The sequence below is a fragment of the Colletotrichum siamense genome, assembly GCF_013390195.1.
Source record: "Colletotrichum siamense strain Cg363 chromosome Unknown KSG_Cg363_contig02, whole genome shotgun sequence".
In the NCBI taxonomy this organism is placed as follows: Eukaryota; Fungi; Ascomycota; class Sordariomycetes; order Glomerellales; family Glomerellaceae; genus Colletotrichum; species Colletotrichum siamense.
This window is the reverse complement of record NW_023501015.1, coordinates 1394767-1420115: the sequence shown is the minus strand read 5'-3', so window position 1 is coordinate 1420115 and position 25349 is coordinate 1394767. Positions and strand designations below refer to the sequence as shown.

Below are 25349 nucleotides of genomic sequence, written 5' to 3'. Positions count from 1 at the left end.
GCGGCACTTACACGCGATGTGGCTGACAAAGACTGTCTTGCTCCCATGGCAGCCAGCATCTTAAGCTTATTCACATGGCCATAATGTGTGTGCAAGCAGGATCATAAGACAAGGTTGATCCCGCCGCCATCCATCAACTTGGGGAAACACACCTGACCTTCTGACAAGTTCCGCAGAGGCTAGATTGCGAGTTTGGCGTTCGAGCCAGAGACTAGAAGTCAGGAAAAGGTTCCCTCGCCATCCACTTGAAACGGCCCCCGATGGAACGCGACGGCCTGGGATCGACTGATGGACGGGCTAATTGCCTTTAAGCATTTCGGAGATGGAGAGCCTTACTGTGAAAGAACGTGACGTGAGTTTTGGGGCACTGCCTACCTGGGCACCTAGGTAAGGTATTTTAAGGCCCATCCCCGCGGCGTTTCGGCGCCGTTTATGGGGACCACCTCCCGTCAGCCAGTAAGCATCGGGACAAGTGCTGCTGTGGATTGAAACAAATCCCCAGTGGAGGGGGCAGAACGGCAGCTCTTCAAGGTTTGAAAGTATCGACGCGGGTTGTTTGAGTGAAAAGGTACCTGTGCCAGGCAAGCGAGGCAGAGTGCAGGGTGACGCCTGCAACAGAGCCTCAGCGTCACCCGCCAAGGTTCGCTGTAAATGGCCGTGGATGGGCGCCCTATCTAATCTCGGCGCATCCAAACCATGGAACCCTGCACGTCCGCCCGCACCGCATCGTCGGCCGCGTCTATTCGTATGTCTGCTGCGTCTGCGTCTGCGCTAAACCAACGACCTTTCCAACCTCTGTCCGTAAAGTTGCTGCGTCGACGTCCCCTCGCATGGGCATCTTTTGCCAGTCCACGACAGACAATGCCATTTGCATATCCACCCATCGCTGATAGCTCCTCAATGACCACGCCGAAGCGATAACCGACAGACGAGAGCCCCCAACCGAACGAACGGTCCACCGTTTAAACCCACCTGCCGCCGGATATCATTCCCCATCGGTCGAGAGCCTGGCCTCCCGACCTCCATTTCGCAGCCATGGACCGCGCCATGATGATGAGGGACATGGAGTACGATGAGAGCGCCATCATGGAGGATGACAGGGACGCCGAGCCTCCCGCCATCGCGGGGACCCCTCAACGCCTGATACTCGGCCGTTCGCCCTTGTCCAAGACGCGCTCCATGTCCGACGGCGGCACCCCTTCGAAGCTCTCGCCCTCTCCGCACATCGCCGAACGCAATACGTCCAAAGATGATAGCCACATCGGGAACACCGCCGCCGCGACCGTGGCGCCTCCCGTCACTCCCCACCGGTCCGAGTTTCCTCTCCGCGGCCTGTCACTGCAGGTGCCTGCCAACTCCCCGTCTTCCTCGTCCACCGGCTTCACGAAACCCGCGCCGCTGTCGCCAAAGCTCGACCACTCCCAGATTTACGCGAGCCCGACAAACATACTCCCGCGTCGCTCACGCGGCCTCGACTTCTCCCGTGCCGCGACGAGCCTCCACCACTCAACCCTCGCCGAGTCCTCTCCCGACTCATCGCCCACGATCGGAGGCCGAGGAATGAACATACCCGGGAGGAGAAGCAACGACTACGGACAGGCCGAGCAGACGACGAACTCGCTGTGGTCCATGATGGGCAACCACGAGCGCATGACCGTGTCGAGCTCTCTCGGAAGCGCCCACCCGCTCGGGTCGGACTCTTCCTCTTCTTCAGACGACGACGATTTGATGGACGAGGATATGGACGAACCGTACATTGGTACTCCGCAGGCCAACAAGTCTATGACCCCGATCGGCACTCAGGCTCCCAACGCGCCGTGGATGGGGTCCCCGGCCATGAACAGCCTGATGAGCTTTCAGCAGAGACAACGGGCAAGGAAACAGCCCAAAAAGAAGTACAAGCCGCCGCTCGGTCTTGGGTTTAGTCCCGCAACAGTGGCCGGTCTATCAAAGTCGCCGCCGAGCAATGGACCCAAGGACATGTCTGCTCACAACCGGAGGGAAAGCATTAGCTGGCAGGCGAATCAACTGCACATATCCGGCAGTGAGGAGGAGCGGGGAGATAACATTGACCACCTCCTGACCACACCCAGTCGCGACGGGCAGCGACCTACCATTATGAAACGCGTAGTCACCCGTCGCGCAAACCTTTTGGTGAGTTGGCTTTCATCCAGTCTGATTTATGTTTCCTGACTATGTGTGTAGCCCAAAACGAAGAATTTTGCTCGTATCAGAGCAGCTCTGTTCGAGGAAGGCGCGCCTGTTGAGACGGAGACCCGGCGCGAGGCCGAAGTCGTGCGGCAAGTGCGGGAGAGCGACGTGGACCTCGAGCCGCCCCGTCAGCAAACGGCGCCGGCCACGACTCACTCATCACCGAACCTCGGCACCCAGGAGCCGATGCTGGACGACATCCCCGAGAGCATGATCAACGACTCTGCACTGAACCTTTCAGGCAGCTTCAAGCAGCAGGCACTAAAGAACTCCAAGGGCACCAAGTTCTGGGACACATTCTCAGAAGCCAGCAGCGCCGGCACGCGTACAACACCGCCCCCGCCCAGCGGACTCCCCCGGGGCTCTTCCTCGGGCATCAGCGAGGACATATCCATGGACTCGCCCTCTCTCGGGCCGACCGCCGGCTTCGCTATGGCCGCCAGCAGCGGCGAGTCCCAGAAAGGCGACACACCCCTCCTGGCACAAGGGCCGCAGCCAGCGCCGAGCGCGGCCGAGATCACGCGCCGCATCAACAGCAAGCGCAGGAGAGAAGACGACTTTGACCCCGTGAGCTTCAAGCGACGCGCCGTCAGCCCAGGCATGAGCGTGCACAACTCCCCCATCATGCAGAGCCCCATGCAACGGGACGTCGCGCCGTGGGGATCCCGCCCTGGCAGTAACAGCGGCGACCGGGGAGGCTCCGGCGCGCCAAGCGAGTCGGGAAGTCTGGGCGGGACGCCGGGGAGCAACCCCAACGCCAACGGCCGGGTGAACGGCACCAAGGGGCGCGTCGGGTTCCAGGGTATGGTCGACACCAGCGACGGCATGATGCGGATGAGCATCGAGTGACCTGGAGCGGTGTAGGAAGGGAGGCAGGAGCAGAGCTGATTAGCAGGCGTTTCTTGCAGTTCTTTTTGGGGCCAGGGTTGCATTTGAACAAAAGTACGGTGCAGGCGAATCGGTGGTTATTCAACGGAAGGAACAAGAAATATCCATAGAGCCGTACCCGGCATCACACGGCGGCGCATGAAGTAGGCATATCTAATGACCAGACATTGGTTTTTAACAAGTTGATATTTCGTGGTCGTGGTATCTTTTCCCAACGCCTCTGTACGCCTTTAAATGCTCCCAATGGCAATGAAGAATGTAAAAACAGGTCCCCCTTCCTCAACTGCGTGTGATCATTCACTCCACGCCGACACCCTCCTCCGGGACCCTCAGACTACCCAGCTTATCATCCAGCCACCTCGCCAGCTCCTCGGCATGCCGCCTCATAACCACGACACCCGCGGTGTTTACGCTTCCGACACTGCCCAGGCTGGCCGTCGTGATGCCGCCCACGCTCAGCACGCTGTCCACCTCGCTCGGCGACGCAGGCATCTGGCTGGGCGTCGCGCCCCCGGACCTCTCGCCGGTCCCATTGTGTCCGCCGTGCGCCGCCAGACCACCTTGCTGCAGCTGCTGTCCGCCGCTGCCGCTCCCCTCCTCGATGTGCTCCGCCAGAGGCCCGATGCACACGAACAGCAGCCCGCACTTGAGCCTCCTGATCACGACGACGCCGGCGGCCAGCTGCACCGTGATCGTCAGCGGCTTCTCCACGGGCGGCGAGGAAGCGGCGGACGGGGAGGAGTGCGAGGTGGGCAGGGCGTCGGGGATGTCCGGGGCCGTGGAGCCGTGTAGGGCGAAGAGGGAGGAGGCGACGGTCGACTGGGTGCGGAGGAGGGCGACGGGGTGCGGCGAGGCGTGGGCGAGCAGCCGGCCTGAGGGGGTCGCGAGCAGCGCCGTGTGCAGGTGGGCGTTGAGGTTGGCGGAGAGGAAGGTTGTTAGGCGTTTCGTTAGGAGGAGCGGGGGCGTTGGTTGGTTGAAGGACATGTTGGGCCGTTCGTGTGTGTGTTATCGCGTGTTTGGTGGTGATGGCTTCGGATCTGTGAGAGTTTGGTGCCCGACGGTGGGCTGATGGGTGATGTTTGGTGCGTTTCCGACTTGGAAGGTTGGGTCGTCGCGCGTCGTTGGGCTTTGGGTTGTAGTTTGCTAGTATCAGTCGAGCTGAGGTGAGACTTGGTTGTCGGAGATTCTCGAGCTCGAGCTGTAGCTGGCGAACGTGGCGGGTTGAGGTCGAGATTTGATCCACTGGGCAGTCGGAATCGGAGCTGTGGCAGCCTCCAGTGTTCGTGCACCCAGGCAACCTGGAAATTTGGGCTGTGGCGGGGCACACGCCCGACAGCTGCAGCATCATGGAAGAGGTACGTACCGCCCCAGCGGCGGTGGTAGTGTGGCACGTGGGAACGGAGGCCCTGTCAGCGGACATCACGGCCCTGGCTGTATTTTAAGAACATTCTTAGTGCTCGGCGTCTACTGCGGGCTACTGCGTTCTACGGTGGTCATGCCGTCCCGTGATGCATTGGACGAACTAGGACGAGCGGGAGGAGCTGAGGTGCACTGAGTCATCCTGCGCTTGAAGCGACTACATGGGTATTTTTTAAAGTTCATTTGCAGACTGAAATAACACGCGCAAGAGAAAATTCAGAACACCAGTCTACGCCTTCGGACCGTTCAACGAGATGAAGCGCCTGCGGAGGTCGTCCATGACGTCCACGTACTCCCGCCCGTCCTCCGTCTTTACCCGCCACTCGCAGTACAGCTTCTGGATATCGTCGCAGAGCGTCCGCGACTCGGCAGCCGGCCTGACCAGGTCGTAATCCAGGAGAAGCCGCACGGCGAGCTTGAGGTGCTGCGAGTATCCGACTTGCATCAGCGTCTCGTCAATGTGGACGTCTGCGCGCTCATCGCACTGGTGAGTGCATTCGCAGCCCCGGAAGTTGACGTGCTCGCAGCCGCGGCCGACGTGGCGGTTGGTGCCGATGCATTGGATGTCCTGGCATCGGCGGATGTGAACGCAGTCGCAGGTGTCGCACCCGTCGAGCGAGGGGAGGGGGAAGCCGAGCATCATGCGGAAGAGGACGGCGCCGAGGGCCCAGTGGTCGTCGCTGATGGTGTACAGGCGTTTGGCCTGCAGGTGTTAGATGGCAAAGTCTTGAGGCCAGCAGTGATGAGCTTACCAGGTCGCCTTGCATGATGTATTCTCTCCACTGCTTCTTCATCTCAGGCAAGCTCATGTGCTCGTCATCAAAGGGCGCCACGGCCCGTCCATCGGAGTTGGGAAAAGGCTTGCTGCCATCGTTGATCTTCCTCTTGCGACGTGCCGGGGCACCAGACACATACGCAGTGCCGAACTTGCCCAGCTTGCAGACGCCGTATGTCTCGTCGCCGCGCGGGTGTTGAAAGAAGATACTCTTGCCGTTGATGCCGCGGTGAAGAATGGGCATCCAATCCAAGTCTTCATGCTCCCAGTGCCCTTGGCCCGTAACCCAATCAATCTCATGGCGACAGCCGTCGTGAAGCCAGACGAGAGCGCGCATGATGGATGTCAGAACGTGCCAGCAGAGCGACTCGGGCATGTGGCAGCCGGGCTCTTTCTCGAACGTCCGGTCCGCGAAGAGGAGCTCCAGCGTGCCGGCATCGCAAATGTCCCAGACGAGGTAGTCTTCGGTGGCGTCCACCTGCGAGTGGAAGGGCTTCTGGCGTAGGTAGCCCGCCAGCGAGATGATGTTTTCGTGGTTGAAGATGTGTGCAATGTTGCGCCCGATGTTGCAGTCGTACAGCAGGTCCATCAGGCCCTTGACCTCTCGCTGCCTCTTGGTGGTGAAGCCGGCGGCGTATTTCCCTGCGTCATAGTATTCGTCAAAGTCGTCGACCTTGCGGGCGACAAATTCCTCGCCGTCGGCATATCCTAGGTGCTGTGCGAGCCTCCTCGCCAGCCAGATGTTGCCCTGGACTCTCTTGACGAGCTGGAAGGTCGGCTGGGGGTGGTCTGGGTCGTCCATTGCGGCGTGTTACGTGGATCGATGAAGACGGGCATCGCGGGTTTGGGGACCGAACTGTGGACATATATCATCTTTTGTGATCATTGTGATGATTCGCAACGAGCATGTCTTCCTCGCCATGCCGATGACTTGAAAGGGCTTCACCTGCATCAATGGCTTGTCTCCAATGTCCCAGCCGTCAGAACATCACTATGAATGGGGTCATCCAGGCTTCCTGCATCGACACAAAGAGCAGTCAGACATTGTCGTTTGTCGTCCAACGGCTTTCATCTTGGCAGCCCGGAAACGGCCACCCTGTGCGCCCCGTCCGTAATTAGTGTCACGACCGTTGGATGCCGCTCTGCAGCCGCAGTACAGGAAACATCCATCAGGAACAATTTGCGGTCGGACGAACTGCGCGGTAGCCACAATCCCTCACCAAGTCCACGGAGGCGGCCAAAGCCAGAAACATTTCAAGCCTTCGCGCCCGACGCGCCGCCACTTGGCGAACACGCAGACATGGTCTTTCCCAGAAACATTGCATCTATATCGGCCGCGCCGTTCATTGTCGTTTGTCTCAACAAGATTAGACTGACGATAAAGATAGCCGAATGCCCGGGGTAATCCACGTGCCTCCGGGGCGGGAAAATTGGCATTGGCAAAGCGAAATGGCGTCCTTGTCCCGAAGTGGGAGGTGCCCGGTTTTCTCTGGGCCGTGTTGGCCAAGACCTGCCGTCTGATCCGTGGGTGTTTGCGAGGATCCTCCCTTGGCCCTTTGCCCTTGCGTTGTTTGCGAGGGTTGCGAAGCCCTTCTGAATGTCAGGCTATGCTGGAGAGGGAGGAGGGCGACTGGCAGTGTCGATATGAATTAGTTCAGCTGAATGACATCGCCGTCCAGGGCTCAATCAATGCGGAGGGGGCGCATAGGCCAAGTCTGAGGTAAAAGAAGCACTTGCGAGGCCAGGTTCCGTCTCCGGGGGTGCTCGACATCATGCATACCGTGGTACGGCCAAGGGGACGGCGTTTCATCGAGACTGTCCCGAGGGGAAGCTGAGCAAGTCTGCGGCGAGTTGAGACGGGTTTCCCGGCGGGCGCAGATTATCCATTCTGGCTGCAACGAGAGGGACGAGTAAGTTTAACACAGAGACGTCTGAGTTCGACGAGCCACTGGGACAAGTGAGGTGCTCGTGAGAGAGATCTGGACGACGGCCGCCTCTTGGTCGGCCTCGGTCGATTCTGAACGGCGGCACTTTCGTTTCGAAGAGCTGACGTTGCACTCTGCGGGAATGGTTAGCGACTGGCCACGCTCATTCAGGACGGTCGAAACAACGCGGCCAGATGGCCCCCAAGGGCGTGGCGTCCCGCCGCTTCGAGAGGCGCAGGACTTGGGTCAATGGTTGGATGGGTTGGGCGGGCGCGTCCGTTGCGCGGCTGATTGTCAAGGTGAGGCCGCGAACCTGTGGCCGTGTTTAATCTCGAACGGAAGTACCGTCTCGTACAGAGCACTCGTCCAGTGGCAGAGCCTTGCGGCAATACTTTGGAGGCCGTGGTGGACTGGTGGTGCTGCGAGTAAGACGATCCGCCGTTGCTTGGGGGCAGAAACGGCTCTGACAGGCCGACTGATACACTGTCGAAGAGGCAGCCCTGGACGCTGGAGGCTAACAGGGGGAACACACGGTGGAACCCCTTATCAACCCTATATGTGACCCCGGCCAATACGGAGCCAGAACTGGACGGGAAATGGGACCTCAAACGCTCTGATGGTGGCGCTATTCCGATTCGGGACGGCCAGGGCACGGTACCTGCGTTAAAGGCCGCGCTTCAAGTCGCTGTTGCTCCACATGCGCCTCGGATGCTCGAAACCGCCAAACTGCTCACGTCCGCCCGGCCCTGTCGCTGCGACCTCAACTCGTCGCAATTATTGGATGCTTTTCCAGAAAGGCCCCCCTTTCCTTCCTCTTTAAGCGTCTCTTGTCATGTCTGGCCCCTCTGGGTCCCCAGAAGTCCCTAGGGCCCCCCCTCTCGCCGATCCCTCTTGAAGGCCTCCACTCCCGTCTTACTCGCCGCTGGTCACGCTCACGCCAACACTCTTCAGTCTCAGTGCTGCCCGTCTCACACTGGACTGACACTGACACTTCCCGCATTCCTCTCTCGAGCTTCGCGAAGCAGTCCCATGGCCTCGACAGCAAGCCTCGATTGTTCCATCGACCGCCAACATTCCAGTCTCGCGTGAGAACCTCACCGTCCGCTCATTCTGCGCTATTGTCCCTCGCTCGCGATCGATTCGACGACCGTCCGCTCACTCACCAGTCTCGCTACTGTCCACACTGTATCACTCTGCCCTTTTCGACATTCTGATACTCAGCCTTGCAACCCAGCGTGGCCGATCAAACGCGGATATTCGCCCTACCAGCAATAACGCCCACATCACTTACAACATCAACACCAGCGCCCACGACACCGCCCTTCCTCGCTTTCCCTTGTCAATCAAAGCACTTCGGATAGCCCCGATTGACTGATTGACAGCCGGAGCTGACGTTGTCGTCGCGGCTGTTTTCCCTCTCCCTCTTGATCCACCCTCAAACGCCCGGTCGCTCGACTATGCCTTCCTGACGACCCGCGGTCCGAACTCTTGTCTCGCAAAGTCAGCCCTTCGACCCTTGGGCCCACATTCCGTTCTCCCTCTCGTTCAACTTCTCGTCCATTTACCCTTTCACTCGTCCAGTCTCTTGCGTCGACTGGTTTTCTTCCTAGCCCGTCAACACGAAAGCACAGTCGATTACTTCGCGGGCGAGTAACGACGTGTGCAGGCGGCAGGCCCGGATTTACGGTATCACACTCACTCACGACGCCGTTTCCTTTTTTTCCCCTTCTTCTTTTCGACTCGACTGTGTCGAAATTTATCGGTACCTTTTTTTCCCCGTCATCAAAATTCGCTATTAGTTCAAAATGGGGTGTCTCAACCATCGCCGGAAGGGCATCCAGTACAAGGCGGAACAGAAGTGGGATTACATTGTAAGTGCGACCATGGTCGACGAAAGGTGACGGTGCTAACCAATCGCAGTCTCTGAACGACTTCCGCTCGCGAGGATGCCTGACCCCGTTCGCCTACTTTTACCTCTGGCTCATGCTGTTCATCTCGGTCGCTGTCTACGGTGTCGATATGTTCACGGCCGTCAACCTGCTCGCCTTCGACAAGTGGTCATCCGAAATCGATCCCGCCATCGACTTTAAGATATCGAAATGGATCTTTTCCGTCTCCATCATCGCCTCCTTCGTCAACCTCGCCTTTGAGCAGTTCCGGGCTATGCGTGTAATGAAGCGAGGAAACGTTGCTGAATGCTACCTGGACAACATCGCCGTCCGATTGGAGAGTACTCGGATGGGCAAGGGGCAGGGATGGCGACGATTTCTCGTATTCGCCGAGCTCACGAAGAGCAAGAAGGGAGCCGAGTATATCGCTCTGTTCACCTACTTCAGCTTGCAATGTGAGTTACACTGGCATGTCTCATGGCACCCTACTGACATTCACAGCTTGGATCCGCGTCATGGTCTGTTCTGGTCCCCGTCAGGTCGTCAACGCCCTGACGCTCAAGTCCGTCTACGACGCCAAGCTTGCCGTTCACGAGGCATCCGTCGAGGGTTCTCTGCTGGGTTTCTTTGAAAAGATTAGGTCTCTTGCCACCGAGGACTACCAGCAGGCCTTGATCCTGTCTGGTATGCTCTTCACCCTTGTCATCTGGGTCTTTTCCGCTCTGTACCTCATTCTGGCTGTCATGTTCTACGTTTTCTTCCTCTGGCACTGGATCCCCAAGGACGACGGTGGCCTTTCCGGATACTGCGAACGCAAGGTCAACAAGGCTCTCACCAAGATCGTCACCGCCAAGGTCAATAAAGCATTCGCCAAACAGGAGGCGGACAGGAAGAAGGCGGAAATGCGGGCAGCCAAGAAGAACGGCGAAAAGATTGCCCCGGAGCGACAGGCCACTTTGCCAACCCTCCCCAACGTGGGCGATCCAGACAAGCTCGCCGAGATGCCCATGTTTGGTCGCAGCGATACCTTTGCAACGCTTCCCCCGTACGAGTCCCGTCCTGGAACCCCGGGCAGCATCGAGCTCGGTGCCATGGATCGAAAGCGGCCTATGCCTCCCTCAAGAATGGGCACCACGACGTCGACTGCCAGCTACTCCTCCAGCGCTCCTCTCGTCGGCGGTGCTGCGGACATGGGCTACCAGCGATCAGCATCCCCCGCTCCCTCTCTCCCGCCCTTGGACCTGAACAACTACCCTCCCGTTCGCCCGGGCACCTCGAACTCGCAAAGAAGCTTCCGCCCCGCGCTGTCACATGTGCACACCAACTCGCAAAGTTCGCTGCGAAATATCTCGGAGAGCCCCGCAACTTACTCTCCGGATACGATGCCACCCTTCCCGCCTCCTGCCCGAACCAACACTGGTGGCAGCACTAGAAGCTACAACCAGCGGCCTCCTCCCAGGGCCACCTACGACGACTACTCCAGTCAGTCCAACGGCCGAGCCAGCCCTGCGCCGTCGACCTACTCGACGCGCTCTGCGGCCCCTCGTGGTCCCGCGATGAACGGCCCGGGATACCAGGCCTACCAGCCGTACAACGCCAACCCCCAACGGAGCGCCACCGGCCCCGTTCCCCCTCGCGGCCCGCCCACTGCTCCCACGCGGAACATGACGGCGCCAGTGCCTGTGCGACCGCAGCAGGACTACTTTGCCCGTCCGGAAACGTCTCAGAGCCAGAGACCTCCACGAAACAACCAGGGCTACGGCGGCTACAACGACGACGTGGAGGCTCAACAGGGCCCGCGGTACTAGGGTTCATAGAGGAGCATTGGGTTCGGTTCAAATCAGCATTTTCTTTTCATAATGTCTTTATGATTCCTGGGCGTCCACTTTTTGCAGTTGTCACAGGACGCTTCCATCTTTCGCGAACGGGTTTACAGCCATTCTACCTATCCAGCCCCCCTTGGGCTTGGCAGACTTGGATCAAAGAGCTTGGACCAAGATCTGGATTCGCTTCTTCCTTACGACTAACCATCCTTTCGATACCCCCGACTTTTACTTCTACCCAGTTCTCAGTGTACCATTAGGAAAAGGGCATATCCCTCGGCGTCAGCAAGGGTCATGTTCACGGCCGGAAGAGAGAGAAAGAATTGCACTTGTACTTTTAGTAAAATACAACGTTGATGACGATGTGTTGTACGCTTGCCTTCGTGATGACGTCCCCTGGTCAAGGCTGCAGGGTCCCCGGAATGCTGGGGTAAGCAGCGGGGCTGAAACCTTAATAATGTCCAGTGTGGTGTAAGCAACTAGAGGGCGGCGCCTGGGGCGTCAGCGACGTTTCGGGGTCCCTTCGATGTGCTCGGCATGGCGTGCTGCGATGCGCGCCCTTTGAGTGCTTGATTTGTCACCGCCATGTCAACTTCAGATCCCGTGCTGACGAGGAAAATAATTTCATCAGCCGTGTCTGTAGTCATGGTAGGATTATACGAAGGGCGCGCTTGATCTCAATTGAGGGTCGCAACTGAAAAGGGATTCCTTCCGCAGTCCACGGAACAGCTGGATTTTGACGACACACAACTCGGATGAATTACACTCTTCTGCTCAGCAGCCTGTTTGCATCAAACTTCATCGCACAAGACAGCATATTTTTCGGATCATTCACGAGAATGCCGGCCAGGACGATTGATTGGCACGAGGGCGAGCTCGCGGTGCACAACCTCCTCAAAGTCCCCACCCGCCCGAACCCTACGTCCGCGGGGCTGCCAACGTCCTACGGGTACCGCATCGCCGCGGCGCCGCTGTTGGCCCTCGGCACTCTCGACAACGAGGGCCGCCCGTGGACGACGCTCTGGGGCGGGAACGCGGGCGCTGTTGCGAGGCCTATCGCGGAGGATGTGCTTGGTGTGCGGAGCAAGGTTGATGTTGCGGATGACCCCGTTATAAGAGCCCTGTGGGGAGGCGAGGAGAGGGTGATCAAAGAGGGCGAGGTTGTGCAACCGGGGGGAGGGGAGGGGAAGGTTGTCTCCGGGCTGGCTATTGACTTGAGCACCAGGGATCGGGTAAAGTTTGGTGGGAAGATGGTTGCTGGTGCTGTTACGACTGTCAATGGCAATGGAGGGGGCGAGTTGCAGATTGCGGTCAAGGTTGACGAGAGCCTCGGCAACTGCCCAAAGTATCTCAACAAGAAGGACGTGAGAGAAAGAGAGTCGCTGGTCAAGGGGCGGGTCGAACGGGGATTGCCGTTATCCGAGGATGCCGCCGCCGTGGTGACACGGGCTGATATGGTCTTCCTATCCAGCGGCACCGGCGAGACCATGGACACGAACCACCGTGGGGGTTCCAAGGGCTTCGTGCGGGTTGCGAGGAACGATGACGGGGGCGTGGAGATAATCTACCCGGAATGTGAGTTGCATCCCCCTGCTCAACGCAGCATCACAACGGCCGCTGACAAGCCGTAGTCTCTGGAAACAGGTTATACCAAACCTTGGGCAACTTGAGAGTCAACCCCCGAGTCGGCGTTGCAATCCCAGATTTTGACACGTCTGATGTCCTTTACGTACGTCCCGCCCCAACGCAGCTGTGTCTATCGAAGAAGAAACTAACCAATGCAAGATTACGGGAACGGCGTCGATCCTCGTGGGACAGGACGCGGCAGCCTACCTGCCACGCACCAAGCTGGCGATCAAGATCACCGCGTCTTCGGCCGTCTTCGTCAAGTCTGGTCTGCCCTTCACCGGTGCCCCTCTCGAGCCGTCGCCATACAACCCGCCCATTCGCCACTTGCACACCGAGCAGCATCAGCCAGCAGCAGCGGCAGCGTCAGCCGCAGGCACAGCGACGCTATTGTCCCGTGAGATCATCACACCCACCGTCGCGAGGTTCACGTTTGGGCTGGAGCCGGCAGGGCGGTGGGAGCCCGGACAGTACGTCACGCTCGACTTTGCTCCGGAGCTGGACGTGGGATGGAGTCACATGCGCGACGACGAGCCGCAGAGCCTGAACGACGACTACGTGCGGACGTTCACGGTGTCGAACCAGCGCGGGGCGGGGCATACGGTGGAGATCACGGCGAGGAAGAAGGGGCCCGTGACGGGGTTCCTCTGGAAGTGGAACACGAGGGTGCCGCTGGAGATACCGGTGCTGGGCTTTGGCGGTGAGGAGGCGTTCAGGATGGGGAGGTCGCCAGGTGCTGAAGAAGAGGTCTTCGTTGCGGCGGGCGTGGGGATCACGCCGGTGATGGCTCAGGCGGAGGGGGTACTGCAGTCCGGGGGACGGTTGAAGGTCTTGTGGAGCGTCAAGAGCGACGACTTGAAGTTTGTCAAGTATGTTCTTGACCGGATTCAGGGGCTTGCTGGAGTTACCAGGCTGTTCGTCACGGGACGATTGGGAGACTCAGAGGAGAGCTTGATCGGGGATATCAAGGCGGCAGGGGCTTCGGTGGAGAGGAGACGCATGGAACAGGGTGATGTAAAGGAAGCTGCTTCTGGAAAGAGGAAGTACTTTCTATGCACTGGGCCCGCAATGTTGAAGACGCTGAACGAATGGCTGGACGGAGAGGAGGTTGCTTGGGAAGACTTTGCCTACTAGACGATTGGCGAGTTGCTCATCCAATAGAAGCTAGACTTTGGTTTGGTTATCACAAAAGAAACAAAAGAAACATCGCGGTTGCACAGTACTGTCGTACCTATGCATTCCAAAGACACGTCCAATGAGAACCTCGATGTCATCGGAACTGGTTCCAGGATTCCCGCTTGAGCACTTTCTTCATCGAGATGCTGACAGAAAAGCGGATTATGTAATACGCCTTTTCTCGATGCATGTAACCCACCCAGCTGGCAATCCAGATCAACCAGCTGCAACCAGCCGCAGCCACCAATCGCGATCTCCATCGACAGCCACGATGCCACACGTTTTCTCGATGTGCGTCAGTCCCCAGGATTCCCGATTTCCAGATTTCCATGCTGCCGCAACGATGTTCTTGCATCCCCTCGCAACGGGCATGTGCGGCGCATGCGCCAAGACCGTCTCGTGTTCTAACCGAACGGTTCGCGGTTACGTTACTGGCTGCCCCCCCGACGCAGTGGACGGCTCCGAGAGACACCCAAAGGGCCCAGTGTTCGTCGAAACACAGAAGCAGGGCGTGGGTTGTGGTTGGTTTGCACGAGGTTGGCCGTCGTTTCGCGGGCTTTGAGAAGTGCGTCGGAGTCAGCCTCAAAGCCGGGAGTGTCTTCGATTGAGACGCCCATCGCCCGACGTCAATCTATCGATGCTGCCCGTCTGCCTTCTGCTGCCAATGCCGTGATGCCAGCACATGGCTGCGTCGACGCATCTAACACACACCGGTTGACTCTCGATTCGGTGGGGAATGCTTTACCGATACCCAGCCCAGGCGCCCATCCAGCCCGGCGGATGCGGAGTGCGGGTTCGGATGCGATGCGATAGGGGACTCCTCTCCGGGGGGCTCACAATCGGGGCATCACGATCACGCAGAGACGGTCATTGAATGAGGTGATTGAGGCCATTCTTGGGTCGACCCGCATGCTGTCAAAGTCAACAGACGACGCTGCTGGCTCGCAAAATATGGAATTATCCACCATCCCTGACATTGTCACGCTGGCTCAACGACCAGATTCACCGTACATTTGTCCGCCCTTGTCTCTCGGCCGATTTTTTTTTTCAATCGATTCATCAGCACCGAGCAGGCATTAGAGGCTAGGTTCTAGGCCCCTTGCCAACCGAAGCGAGAGGGCGTAGGCTGCAACCAGCCTCCGGCAACTCGCCGGATTGCTGGGGGTGGGAATGTGAGCGATCTCGATGTACCAAACACCCATGACACGGACGATTGCTGTCAGCACGCACCACGCCTGCGGATGGACATATTCATCATTCACAAAGCAGTCATTCTCAAAATTCTATCGTCCCCTTTCCGGCCGCCCGTCCCGATGCTGAAACGCGGACTGGACAAGAATGGATTGCAACTCTGATCTCTGCTCTACAATGACGATGCAATGGACCCATTTTCAGCTGCGTGACCGACCTCGCGGGCTGTCAGGACAAAGTCTAATGTCTACGCCGCACGCCGTGCAACAGGCAGGGGGGGACGGGAGATAGGATGGGCAGGGAATGCCGCGATGGCTGATTCTAAATTCTTCAGAAAAACAGGCCACGCTCGCGGCAGACATAGACAGCAATCGGCATGGGCAAAAGGGCAAAGTTGGGTAAAATGCGCTTCCAGCAGCCAACCGAGGGACTTGGGGGGCTGCAGGGGTCTGTCCAAATCGAGATTGTGGGAAAGCCGTTGCGTCGATCGCCGTGATCGCGGAGCCAAACGCAAATCTGAGCATCGAGGCATCGGATTTCGCTCCGACTCATCACCCACCTCTCTGTTACTGGTGCCCAACACCCACACCGCGTTCGGCGGTCCCCCGTGGGCCACAGGCGCACTCACTCTGCAACAGCTCCAGCAACCATCAGGCCGGCAGCAGAGAATGCTACCGAGACACGATCCAAGCCACGAACTGGCCCTGACATGAGCTTAACACGAGGCCGCCTTCCACCATCCCCGATCGCTGAGACCTCACACCACATCACAGCGATGAGCTGTTAGGCTGCCGTTATGGAACCTTTCAAACGCCGCTTCCATCCAGGCATGACGCTCGTGGCCATCATTGCTCACCCCGCAGTCCCCTCTCCGGCTCTCCCACGCCATCAACGGCAAACCCCTTGCAGAGCATGCAAAAGTGGATGGAGAGCTGGGCGAACCGTCGACATGGGACCCGTCAGGACACCACCGTTGATGTAATGCCCATCGCTCATCGAACAGCTTGTCCCCCCTCTCGGATTGGATGAATAGACTCTGCTCTGAGTGGCACCCTGCCCGGCGTCCCGCTCATTGGCCCCAAGTCGTGTATTTCTGCGAAGAAGCTAGGGCGAAGGAGGTTCCTATTAGCCGTCGGACGCTCTTTACCGATCAGCGGGAGACGCAAAGGCAGACGCAGACCCTTACCGCTGGGCCTCCCGTTTACTATCCCCACTCCCACCCTCCCCGATCACTGAGTCTACTGCATCGACTCGCGATCAGCCCAACGACATGAACGATCGCTCCGCTTCCCATGGAACAACGGTATCTTCATTCCCACACCACCAGTAACCGAATTACCACAAGTACCCGTCTCCTGCCTGGTGCTCCTCTGTCACACAACCGCACACGCCCGCCTCTTGACGTTCTGTAGTCAGCCATCATACTCCGTGTTGGCTCTTTCATCCTGCACCGTTGCAATCCTCATAACGACCTGTCACCTTTTCCAGTTCTTTTGAGAATTCTATTGCTGGTCTTCCAACCAACAATATCCAGCTTCCTGCCGCCTTCCTGCCAACGCATCCAGCCGCATAATGCAAACCGCCTAATTACCCTTTCACTTCACATCATACTGCCTCGAGGCCCGGCTCCAGCAGCCCGACCCATTCGAGACCCCGGACAGTTCCATCGACTTTCACTACCTCATTGCCGCCTTATAATCACGAATCGTGCTGCCGACCTTCATCATGTCTCGCCAGGAGCTTCAATATCCCGCCGCCTACATCCAAGCCGAAACAGAGCGAATTCTGTCATTTCGAGCGCACTACCAAAATCCAAGCACAATGAACCCGTGGGAATCCTGCGCGTTGCAGGTACGTGGATCGAGAATCTCGCCAAGCTTTCTTTACTAACTCGCATAGTATCAATTCTCCGAGGAGACGGAACAAAACTCCAAGGGCAAGACGACTTCAGGATGGAGACAACCCTCTGCCGCTGCCGACCCCGTCATGTACCCCGGCCTCTACGCTCCTAGTGGGTTCGACATGATGAGCATTCTCGTGAGTTTACTCTATTTTTACGCGAGTACCACATCTAACAGTACCAGCTTCGCGTTGCCGGCAGACCCAACCCACAAGTGCAACTCGGTGCCATCGACTGTTCCGTCGCCCTGCTTCTCTGCGACCTGGAGCAACCCGACTGCCCCATCGTATACGCTTCCGAGCACTTCAGCCTACTCACCGGCTACTCCAATAAGGAAATCATGGGCAAGAACTGCCGCTTTCTCCAAGCACCCGGCGGCAAGGTACGAAAGGAGTCTTCACGCAAGCACGTCGACAAGTCCACCATCAAGAAGATGAAGAAGGCTGTAGAGGCGAACACCGAGGTTCAGCTCGAGGTACTCAACTTCAAGAAGGACGGCACTCCGTTTGTCAACATCCTCACAATGATCCCCGTCCGATGGGATTCCCCCGGCTTCCGGTACTCTGTCGGCTTCCAGGTGGAGCGGGAGGACTGAACACTTTTCGATTCTCGTACACTTCCGACCGTCCGATCTGACTTGACCGGTCGTTCCTATTGTCCACAATTTTTAACGTCAACATACACGGCGACATTACGACATCTTACGAGCGCGGCATCTTGCTATTAGGCATTTACGATACCCAGACACGCATATGAGTTAGAGCTCATGCATCTCCCGGTTACGACAACTTTTGATTTTTTTTGCTATTCGGCGTCACAAGGAGCGACACACAAAAAAGCGATGCATGGATATCGGATCACTATTAGGTGTTAAGGATATCATCCCCCCCCCGCCTCACTGGAGGTTCATGGGTGGCAGCGTTTTGTTTTACAGACACAAACTCGCAAAGCAAGCATTTGGGAATGGCGTTTGCAATCCCAGTCGGCATCGGCCTTGACTGGGGTAGGTGTTGGACAGGCATTTTGACGAACTAGCCATGATATTTTGATCATGACGACATGGGATACATAGCACAAAGGCCCAGGCCGTCCACGAATGAACAAGTATTATTTGAGCAGAGATCTGTGCAGCTGCATTGTGCCCTCGGACGCACCGAAACAATAGCTTTCTGCGTTGACAACTAGTTCAGCTGGTTAAGCTCCGCCCCCATGTGTTCTTCTAACCCCTCCTCTGACGGATTGTTCGCGTCATAAAATACCTGCAAGCAAGCTACGTCCGCCAAACCAGCGCTAGCCAAGCAATAGCCGCAACAAGCTTGACAGTCTCATCGCAACCCCGAGGTGCATCTCCCGAGAAGTGACAAAGAATGACTTTCAACTCATCTAGTCCTAAACCATAGCAGTGTCTCACATGGAGGCGTTCTGTATTACCTAAGCCTACGACATCTCATCCCATATGATTGGCCGCGAAACTGTATATTCGGAAGTCCGATGGCTTCTGAACGTCAGCTTCCATTGCGGACGTTAATCCATACATCTCATTAATCAAGAATTGTAAGATCCTGAGTAAATCAAGCAGACAAGATGCCTCTCCGCGGACCCGTGCCAGTTAGGTTGTGCAACAAAGAGAACACTGAAAAGCTCGTCCTGGGCCCGATGACCATCTACATCTACGAGGACGGCTCGAACACGGACAACCGCATCGGGTGCATGACGCTGGGACTGCCGCCTGGGACGTCTGGGCCACCGATGCACTGGCATCGATTCCACGATGAATGTTTCTTCGTGACCAAGGGTGGGTTGTCATTTGAGATGTTGGAGAGTGTACGCTCACGACTGGTCCAGGTACGATTCGCTTCAAGACGCCCGAGGGCGACCTCGACGCCAAGGAGGGAGAACTGATGGTCGTTCCGCCGAGAGCGATCCACACGTTTGCCAACCCGTCAGAGACGGAGCCTGCGGAGTTTTTCATGACCTCTACCCCTGGTTAGTTGCTTCCAGTTGTGATATGCTAGAGTGATGCTGACTGAGACAGGGTATTACATGGACTGTGAGTGAAGCGTCCCGGGAGACTGATGGGCAAGCTAACTTTACAGATTTCCGCATGATGGGCAAGTCCATTGAGGAGGGGAAGAAGTTGTCGCGGGAGAATACGGCGCACTTGATGGCACTGTTCGGGACGTTCCCGCCGGATGTGGAGTCGGAGTCGTGAGGAGTGTAACTTTAATCGATCGCCGGCTCGATAGTTCAATTCCTTAATCGTAGTGACCTTCTTCTGCCAGAATCAACGACCTCCTCCTCCTTTTTGGCCTGCGGGGCTTTGGGTTTTGCCTTGGCTGCTACACCCCGCTGTTTCTTGCTTGGAGCTTCAACAGCTGGCTCTGGAGACTCCTCCTTTACTTTTGCCTTGGAAGGCTTGGCTTTCTTACTCGGCTTCTCCTCAACCTCCTCCTCCTCCTCCTCCTCTTTTGCCGCCCTCTTTGCTGCCCTCTTCGCCTTCTTCGCCTCCTTTGCCGTGACTGCAACCCGGCCCGTCTTCTTCTGCCTTTCCGGCGCGTAACAGCTCGTTCTCCCGCCCACCGTGATGAAAGCCAGTTTCTCCCCATTCGGCAAGACACTGGATACCCCGTCACCCTTGCCCTTGCCCCAGCGATGGTTGAATAGCCAATCGTCAGGAAATTCGTCCGAGTCGCCTAGCTTATCGACGGCCGTCTGGCACACGTAGCGAATCTTCTCGTACAGCGTCCGGATCTCCTCTTCTCCAAAGTCGTCGCAGTACTGCTCTGGGTGCAGCTTCGCCTGGTACAGCACCTCATCGGCGACCCAGTTGCCGATGCCGCTGATGTTGGCCTGGTTCAGCAGCAGCGCCTTGACCGGGACGTGCCGGGACTGCATCATCTGCTTGAAGTAGTCCTCCGTGAAGACGTCGACGTCGACGACGGGGTCCGGGCCGTTCTCCTTGAGCGGGGAGTGGTTCCGGATCTCCGCGCCGGGGCAGTCGACGAGTCTGATGCGGCCGAAGCGGCGGGGGTCCGTGAAGGCGGCCCGGACTGTGGGGTCGCCCTCCGTTTCGATCCAGAACTTCCAGTATTTGGGGGGCCAGGTGTCCATTTCGCTCTTCTTCATCTTTTTGTAGTAGTTGGTGTAGGCGGTCTTGTCGCCCTTGATGTGGATCCATCCCGTCATTCCCAAGTGCATCACGGCGTGAGGTGGCCGGTCAAAGGTGATCCTGGACGGGTGAGCCAGAGGGCTTATCAGAGGTCAAGCGGGACCTACCAGAAATATTTTCCCTGGCTCCCAACAGACACAACCTTCTTGCCTTTGACGGCCTCTTCGAAAGCTAGGCCGCTCGTTCCGACCTTTCCAAACACATTGGCGTCACCGGGGGCGGAGACTCTAGCAATCTTCTTGCCCAAGAGGTGACGGCGCAAGAAGTGCACGCACCGAGCAACTGAGAGAGTCAGTCTACATTTATCGCGTTACATGCAAATCAAGCCTCACCTTCAGCGATTTCAGGCATTTTCAACACGCACACTCACTTCGGACACTGAGTACGGATACAGCTCATGACGCGACGACCTCAAAGGGCCCACCGGCGCGACAACCTCGCGTAGCACGTGACCTTCAACAGCTCAAGTGGGTCGTGGCCGACCGCGGGCGTCGGATTTTTCCAGCTCTTCCCCACATTGGGCGGCTCAATTTTTCGTCGACCTTTAAAAAAAAAAACCTGCGCTTCCTCCCAACCTCACGATCCTTCTTCACCAACAACAACACCTCCAACGGCTTCGCAGCCTTGCATGGTCCGGTAAGTCCACGCTCGCGCGCCCGTCGCGCTTTTTCCTTTGCCTCCCAATCTCTTCTGATGACACACCAAACACCGCAAACTAGAGTCTTTGACCACTGGAATGAAAACTCTGTTTTACACGTCAGTCTGATCGACCTTGACAATTTCACATTGCGTTTCGAGCTCAACACCTTGCAACGACACGACGCTGACTCGACGCAGGTTTTTGCAGATTCTTCTGACGCTGGACACATCATGGCTACGTTGCTGTTCTCACATGGCTGATTGCCAAGGTAAGCTTTTGCATTTTCTCCTTCCGCCTCCCTAAGAACCTGATGATTCATTTTTTCGTGCTTTGCACGGTTGGAATTACCGGCTGAAATCCATTGACGATAAAAACTGGCTGTTTCTGACTGTTCACCCCTACTGTCTCTTGTTTTGTGCCTCGCGTCGATCTTGACCAGTCGCTAACATGGACACCAGCTTCCTGACAAGGTACATACCAACCACATCCCCTTCCCTCATCATCGCATGATGAAACGGCACTGGGCTCCGAGAGTACCCAATGGGACTCGCTACATGAGCAGACAAGCCACTTTGCGGCAGGCCTAGAAAACCTCGCCCACTGATCCTCGATCCGCACACTCAACTTGTCGGGCCACGACTTTGCGCAGCAGAGGCTGACCAACAACAGAGCCAGAAGTGCTGAGTATCGCCTCTGACTCGAATTGCCGTTCCGGTGTTGTCATGGTAGGTCGCTTTTCGCTTCATCCCCCAGCCTTCGTGATGAGTTATTAGATGACGAGTCTGATTTGGGCATCTACCCAATGCGGATAACTTTTATACCTTTCCATTCATGCAACACTGAATTGGCTTCACAAAAACATTTGTTTATCAAGATGAGCATGAACATCGCTGACTTCCATATCAGACTTTTCAGACTACACCGGAACGAACACCAATGGGTACGTTCCATCACTCTTCACACCCAGCCTCCCGGGCTCCGTTCTCCTGATGAACGATAAACCAAAAGACAAGCATATGTCAGAGCCTCACGGCGAAGCTGAGAAACGTTGACTACCAGTCATTCTGATCAGACACTTCACATGCAACGCCTTTGGAAGTCTGGAGAATGCAGGTGGCTAACCGATCACCAGTGCAGTGATCTCTTGCATGTTCACATTCATGGGTATGACCACTCGGTAAGCATACTCTCTTAGAACCCACTCCCCAGCGTCTCATGTGATGATCATAAAATTTTCACGACGGTCTCCATAGCCATATGCTTTGATGATAGTGCCTTTGACAGGGCTCCCATACTGATATTTGACGATTCATTTTCTTGTTTTTGAAAGTCGTGGTTTGGAAACAATTGCTAACTGAAGTCGGTCAGGTCTTGACTCTCTTACGGGATCTTGTCTTTTCATTGTATGCGTCGCCCATGTGCGGCGCTATGAAGAAGAGCTGCGGTACTGAGGCCGTGTGATGGTTCGTCGTGCCTGAACTCTCTCTGTTGTCCCCATGAATTATGACGCCAAAGACAGATTGTTTTGAGTTACTATTAGCTATCATTAGGGGTATCATAAGCCATCAGCAACACTATGCGGGCACTACTACGTGCCTTTTTTCTATTTTATCCAAACCCAAACGCCGAACCGATGCCTTCCCATCCCTTCCAGACCCGTCATGTACAGAGTGAGTCAATGTTTTCTAAATGCTTCCCGTTCCGAGTAACACAGCGCCAGCAAAGAATGCCACCAAGGCAGCAAACGAGTCGCGCGGGTCGTGTATGGTACCGCTGCTCTTGGGCGTCGACGTGGCCGTGAACACGCCCGTCAGGACCGTCGTGGAAGACGAAGCGGCAGGCTGTGTCGACGTGGGCGCCTTCGTGGCCAGGGGCCAGTCGCTCTCCGCGCTGTAGAGCACGCCGTTGATGATGGTGCCCTCCCCCTCTCGCAGCATCTTCTTCTGGTCGCTGGAGCAGGAGGACTCCATGTAGCGGATCCAGCATGTCGGCTTCGGCGAGTCGGGCAGCTTGTCCGTGTGCGTAGCCTCAGAGTCTCCCGTGGTGTTGTAGGTGGTCAGGTTGACCTGGTCGCCCGTCGACACGGACGTGCCGAGGATGACGCGTGCAAACACCTGGAACGCCGTTTCCGGCTGGTATGCCGGGACAGAGTGGCCAGCCTGGTAGATGCGACTGAACGACAGGTTGCCAAACTGCCGAACAACACCGCCAATGTAGGAATCGTTGACGATGATGGGGGCGTAGCCAGCGGAACTGAACTTCTGCCCGTACGTGGTCCCGGCCTGCCAGGCGAGGTTGAGGGAAGCAGCCTGCCCGCCCAGCCAGTTGCAAATGTAGTCTCGGTCGCCGTAGATTAACGCAACGCGGATGCCTCGCTTCAGGAGATCAGCCAGCTTCGGGATCAGGGGACCTCTCATATAGTCGCCAGTATCACTAAAGCTGCTGTAGACCGCCTGGCTAGTCATGGTGAAGTTGACGACGGAGCCAATGGCTTGCTGGAACCCTGCCGTGTTCACGTACTCGAGGTATGTGCTCGGGGGGAAGGAGTCTGGGTTCTCGCGAGCAATGTCATACCAGCTTCTGCCCGCCTCCGCGTACGGCAGCATGACGTTCGTGAAGCAAGTACTATACGCGTTTGAACACAGGTCGTTCACCTCCCTCACTGCGCCAGTGTTGTTGGCATCGTAGACAGAGTTAGCCGTGCGGCACTGCCGGATGAGATCCAGGCAGCCACCGTTCGTATAGAGACTACCGTTGGCCAGGCTGGCACGGACGTCGTTCATAGCTTTGAAGCCGTACGTGTTGTTGATGGCCATTTGGGGGTAGTATTCTTGCTGGATCTGGTCGTCGATGCAGCCGTTGACGATGCCGAGAGACGTCAGGTGGATCTCGAGCGTCTTGTTAGCGGACAGCGTCCCGTTCGCGCGCTTGTCATTCTGTTCCTCCCAGACGTCTGAAAAGACCGGGCCGTACTTTCCACCGTAGCTTTCCGCGAAGAGGTTGATGCCGAGCGCGCTGTTGTTTGGCGGGTTGTACTGAGGGAAAGCGCCGAGGAAGCCCTGCAGCATATGCCATATCGCCATCGCGGCCGTCTCGGTGGTGTTTGCCGTGTTGTTCGTGTTCAGCGAGCTGAATGTGCCGTTGAGGAATGTCGCCGGGTTCTGTCCGCTCGGCACAGGCTGTGGCGGGGTGGACTGATTGGCAGTGAAGAGGTCCATCGAGCCATTGGTGGCGATGTCGTAGGAGAAGCCGACTTGGTTGGGCTGGGCGGTTAGCATGCGGGTGCGGACGACAGTATTTTGGGAGCTTACCTGGTCGATGAACAACATGTTGGAGGCGCGGTCCCAGCCCCATTCCCGCGCAATCGTGTCGTACTTGTCCAGGCCCTTCTCGACAACCTCGCAGGGTCCCACCTCCGTAAACATGCCGAACAGAGAGCTCACGCCGGGCCCCCCGTTGAGCCAAATCGTCATGATGTCAGTGGGCTCGCGGGCGCCGACGAACCAGAAGAACATGTTGGCCGGGAACGGCCCCGGGACGCTGACCCATCCTGTGTACTGCTGCTGATTCTCGTAGGCCGTTTTGCAGGCGCCCTTGGGAATCTTGTAGCTGACGGTGATGTTGCCGTCGACGGGCGAGGTGATGGTGGTAAGATTCACCGACGTGGACGGGAACTGGGCAGTCGCAAAGCCGCAGAGCAGCAGGCTGCCGACGGCGAGAGAACGGAAGAAGCGCATTGTGAGATGACCCGCATCGTGTCCTGGGCGCATAGTAGTCTCTACAGGATATCGTGGGCCGGCACGCGCACAGGAGGGGCGTAGAGATGTTTTGAATCGGCGCCGACAATGTTTTTTGTATTAGCTGAACCAGGAAGCGCGGAATGGAAACAGCTGCGACGACGGGAATGTCGAGGTTTTGAAGGTCCTCCCCCGTAGCGCCTTGGCAGACGTGCGCCCCTGCATTTAGCGGCCCTTTGTTGGTGTAACGGGCGCCCACAGTGCCCTACGGAGCCCCGGACACCCAAATTAGCAGCCCACCTCGCCCGACCTCAACCTTCGGGGATACAGGCTGACACGCGGCCCGCGGGGAGTTTTAACGGATCGACAGTGTTGGCAGGGGCTGTGTTCTTGGACTGGATGTGTTCTGGGGGAGTCGCTGAGGTGAGCAGGAACCTGAGTCGTCGCCCCAACCACCGTATGTGCAACCATCCCCTCTCAATGAGGTGCATTGCAGCCTGCAGCTCATCCTGGAAGTCCCGTATCCTGCCGCCTTACCCGCTGCGATGCCGGGCGTTCGTCTCAAGTAATATGAGGGGGGGAGATGAACTCTCGCCGGGATTGCCTGAGAGAGCGCTGGAAGGATTCGGATTGGACACCGCCAACGAGACTTTTGTTCGACGATGGGATCACCTTGGCATTTGGCAGACGTCAATCGAATCCTTCAAAAGTCAATTGCCGGCATCGGACGATGCGCAGAGGGCATCTGCGCTGGATGTCGGTGATTCGACTTGCATGCGACCGCCCCAAATAGTGCGTACGATAATCTTTTGCGACATCCCCGCAATTTGACTGGAATTCTGCAGTCGGTCGGGAAGCATTGGCTGTCTCGGTGATCGAGCACGTAGCCTGCTTGTCTCGGTTTCTGCACTTATTTTAGGTTCTCATGGAAGAGATGGACCAGATACTCAGGCGTGCTCCAACCATAAGATGAAGATGAT

General features: G+C 57.3%; 9 protein-coding genes across 9 annotated transcripts; 5 read left to right on the top strand and 4 right to left on the bottom strand.

Moving 5' to 3' along the window:
* Positions 1-1035: 1035 nt before the first annotated feature.
* CGCS363_v002379 (uncharacterized protein) lies at positions 1036-3060 on the top strand (the record flags this gene model as incomplete). The annotated part of the gene is made up of 2 exons (XM_036634228.1): positions 1036-2154; positions 2206-3060. The coding sequence occupies 2 exons, from the start codon at positions 1036-1038 to the stop codon at positions 3058-3060; spliced, it is 1974 nt and encodes a 657-aa protein (XP_036499774.1).
* Positions 3061-3396: 336 nt separating this feature from the next.
* On the bottom strand, positions 3397-4083 carry CGCS363_v002378 (uncharacterized protein; the record flags this gene model as incomplete). The annotated part of the gene is made up of 1 exon (XM_036634227.1): positions 3397-4083. One exon carries the CDS (start codon positions 4081-4083, stop codon positions 3397-3399), a length of 687 nt encoding a protein of 228 aa, XP_036499773.1.
* A 664-nt stretch (positions 4084-4747) lies between these two features.
* CGCS363_v002377 (uncharacterized protein) lies at positions 4748-6095 on the bottom strand (the record flags this gene model as incomplete). The annotated part of the gene is made up of 2 exons (XM_036634226.1): positions 4748-5221; positions 5271-6095. 2 exons carry the CDS (start codon positions 6093-6095, stop codon positions 4748-4750), a joined length of 1299 nt encoding a protein of 432 aa, XP_036499895.1.
* Positions 6096-9023: 2928 nt separating this feature from the next.
* CGCS363_v002376 (putative vacuolar membrane protein) lies at positions 9024-10915 on the top strand (the record flags this gene model as incomplete). The annotated part of the gene is made up of 3 exons (XM_036634225.1): positions 9024-9089; positions 9139-9562; positions 9609-10915. The coding sequence occupies 3 exons, from the start codon at positions 9024-9026 to the stop codon at positions 10913-10915; spliced, it is 1797 nt and encodes a 598-aa protein (XP_036499771.1).
* An 854-nt stretch (positions 10916-11769) lies between these two features.
* CGCS363_v002375 (uncharacterized protein) lies at positions 11770-13690 on the top strand (the record flags this gene model as incomplete). Its single annotated transcript, XM_036634224.1, has 3 exons — positions 11770-12505; positions 12562-12659; positions 12716-13690. The coding sequence occupies 3 exons, from the start codon at positions 11770-11772 to the stop codon at positions 13688-13690; spliced, it is 1809 nt and encodes a 602-aa protein (XP_036499896.1).
* A 2958-nt stretch (positions 13691-16648) lies between these two features.
* On the top strand, positions 16649-17418 carry wc-1-0 (White collar 1 protein; the record flags this gene model as incomplete). The annotated part of the gene is made up of 3 exons (XM_036634223.1): positions 16649-16774; positions 16823-16960; positions 17008-17418. 3 exons carry the CDS (start codon positions 16649-16651, stop codon positions 17416-17418), a joined length of 675 nt encoding a protein of 224 aa, XP_036499772.1.
* Positions 17419-18407: 989 nt separating this feature from the next.
* CGCS363_v002373 (uncharacterized protein) lies at positions 18408-19035 on the top strand (the record flags this gene model as incomplete). Its single annotated transcript, XM_036634222.1, has 4 exons — positions 18408-18618; positions 18669-18809; positions 18859-18873; positions 18920-19035. The coding sequence occupies 4 exons, from the start codon at positions 18408-18410 to the stop codon at positions 19033-19035; spliced, it is 483 nt and encodes a 160-aa protein (XP_036499769.1).
* A 35-nt stretch (positions 19036-19070) lies between these two features.
* On the bottom strand, positions 19071-20343 carry FPG1 (Formamidopyrimidine-DNA glycosylase; the record flags this gene model as incomplete). The annotated part of the gene is made up of 3 exons (XM_036634221.1): positions 19071-20052; positions 20100-20274; positions 20325-20343. 3 exons carry the CDS (start codon positions 20341-20343, stop codon positions 19071-19073), a joined length of 1176 nt encoding a protein of 391 aa, XP_036499768.1.
* Positions 20344-22317: 1974 nt separating this feature from the next.
* Positions 22318-24369, bottom strand: CGCS363_v002371 (Carboxypeptidase S1-like protein B; the record flags this gene model as incomplete). The annotated part of the gene is made up of 2 exons (XM_036634220.1): positions 22318-23895; positions 23944-24369. 2 exons carry the CDS (start codon positions 24367-24369, stop codon positions 22318-22320), a joined length of 2004 nt encoding a protein of 667 aa, XP_036499894.1.
* Positions 24370-25349: the final 980 nt, after the last annotated feature.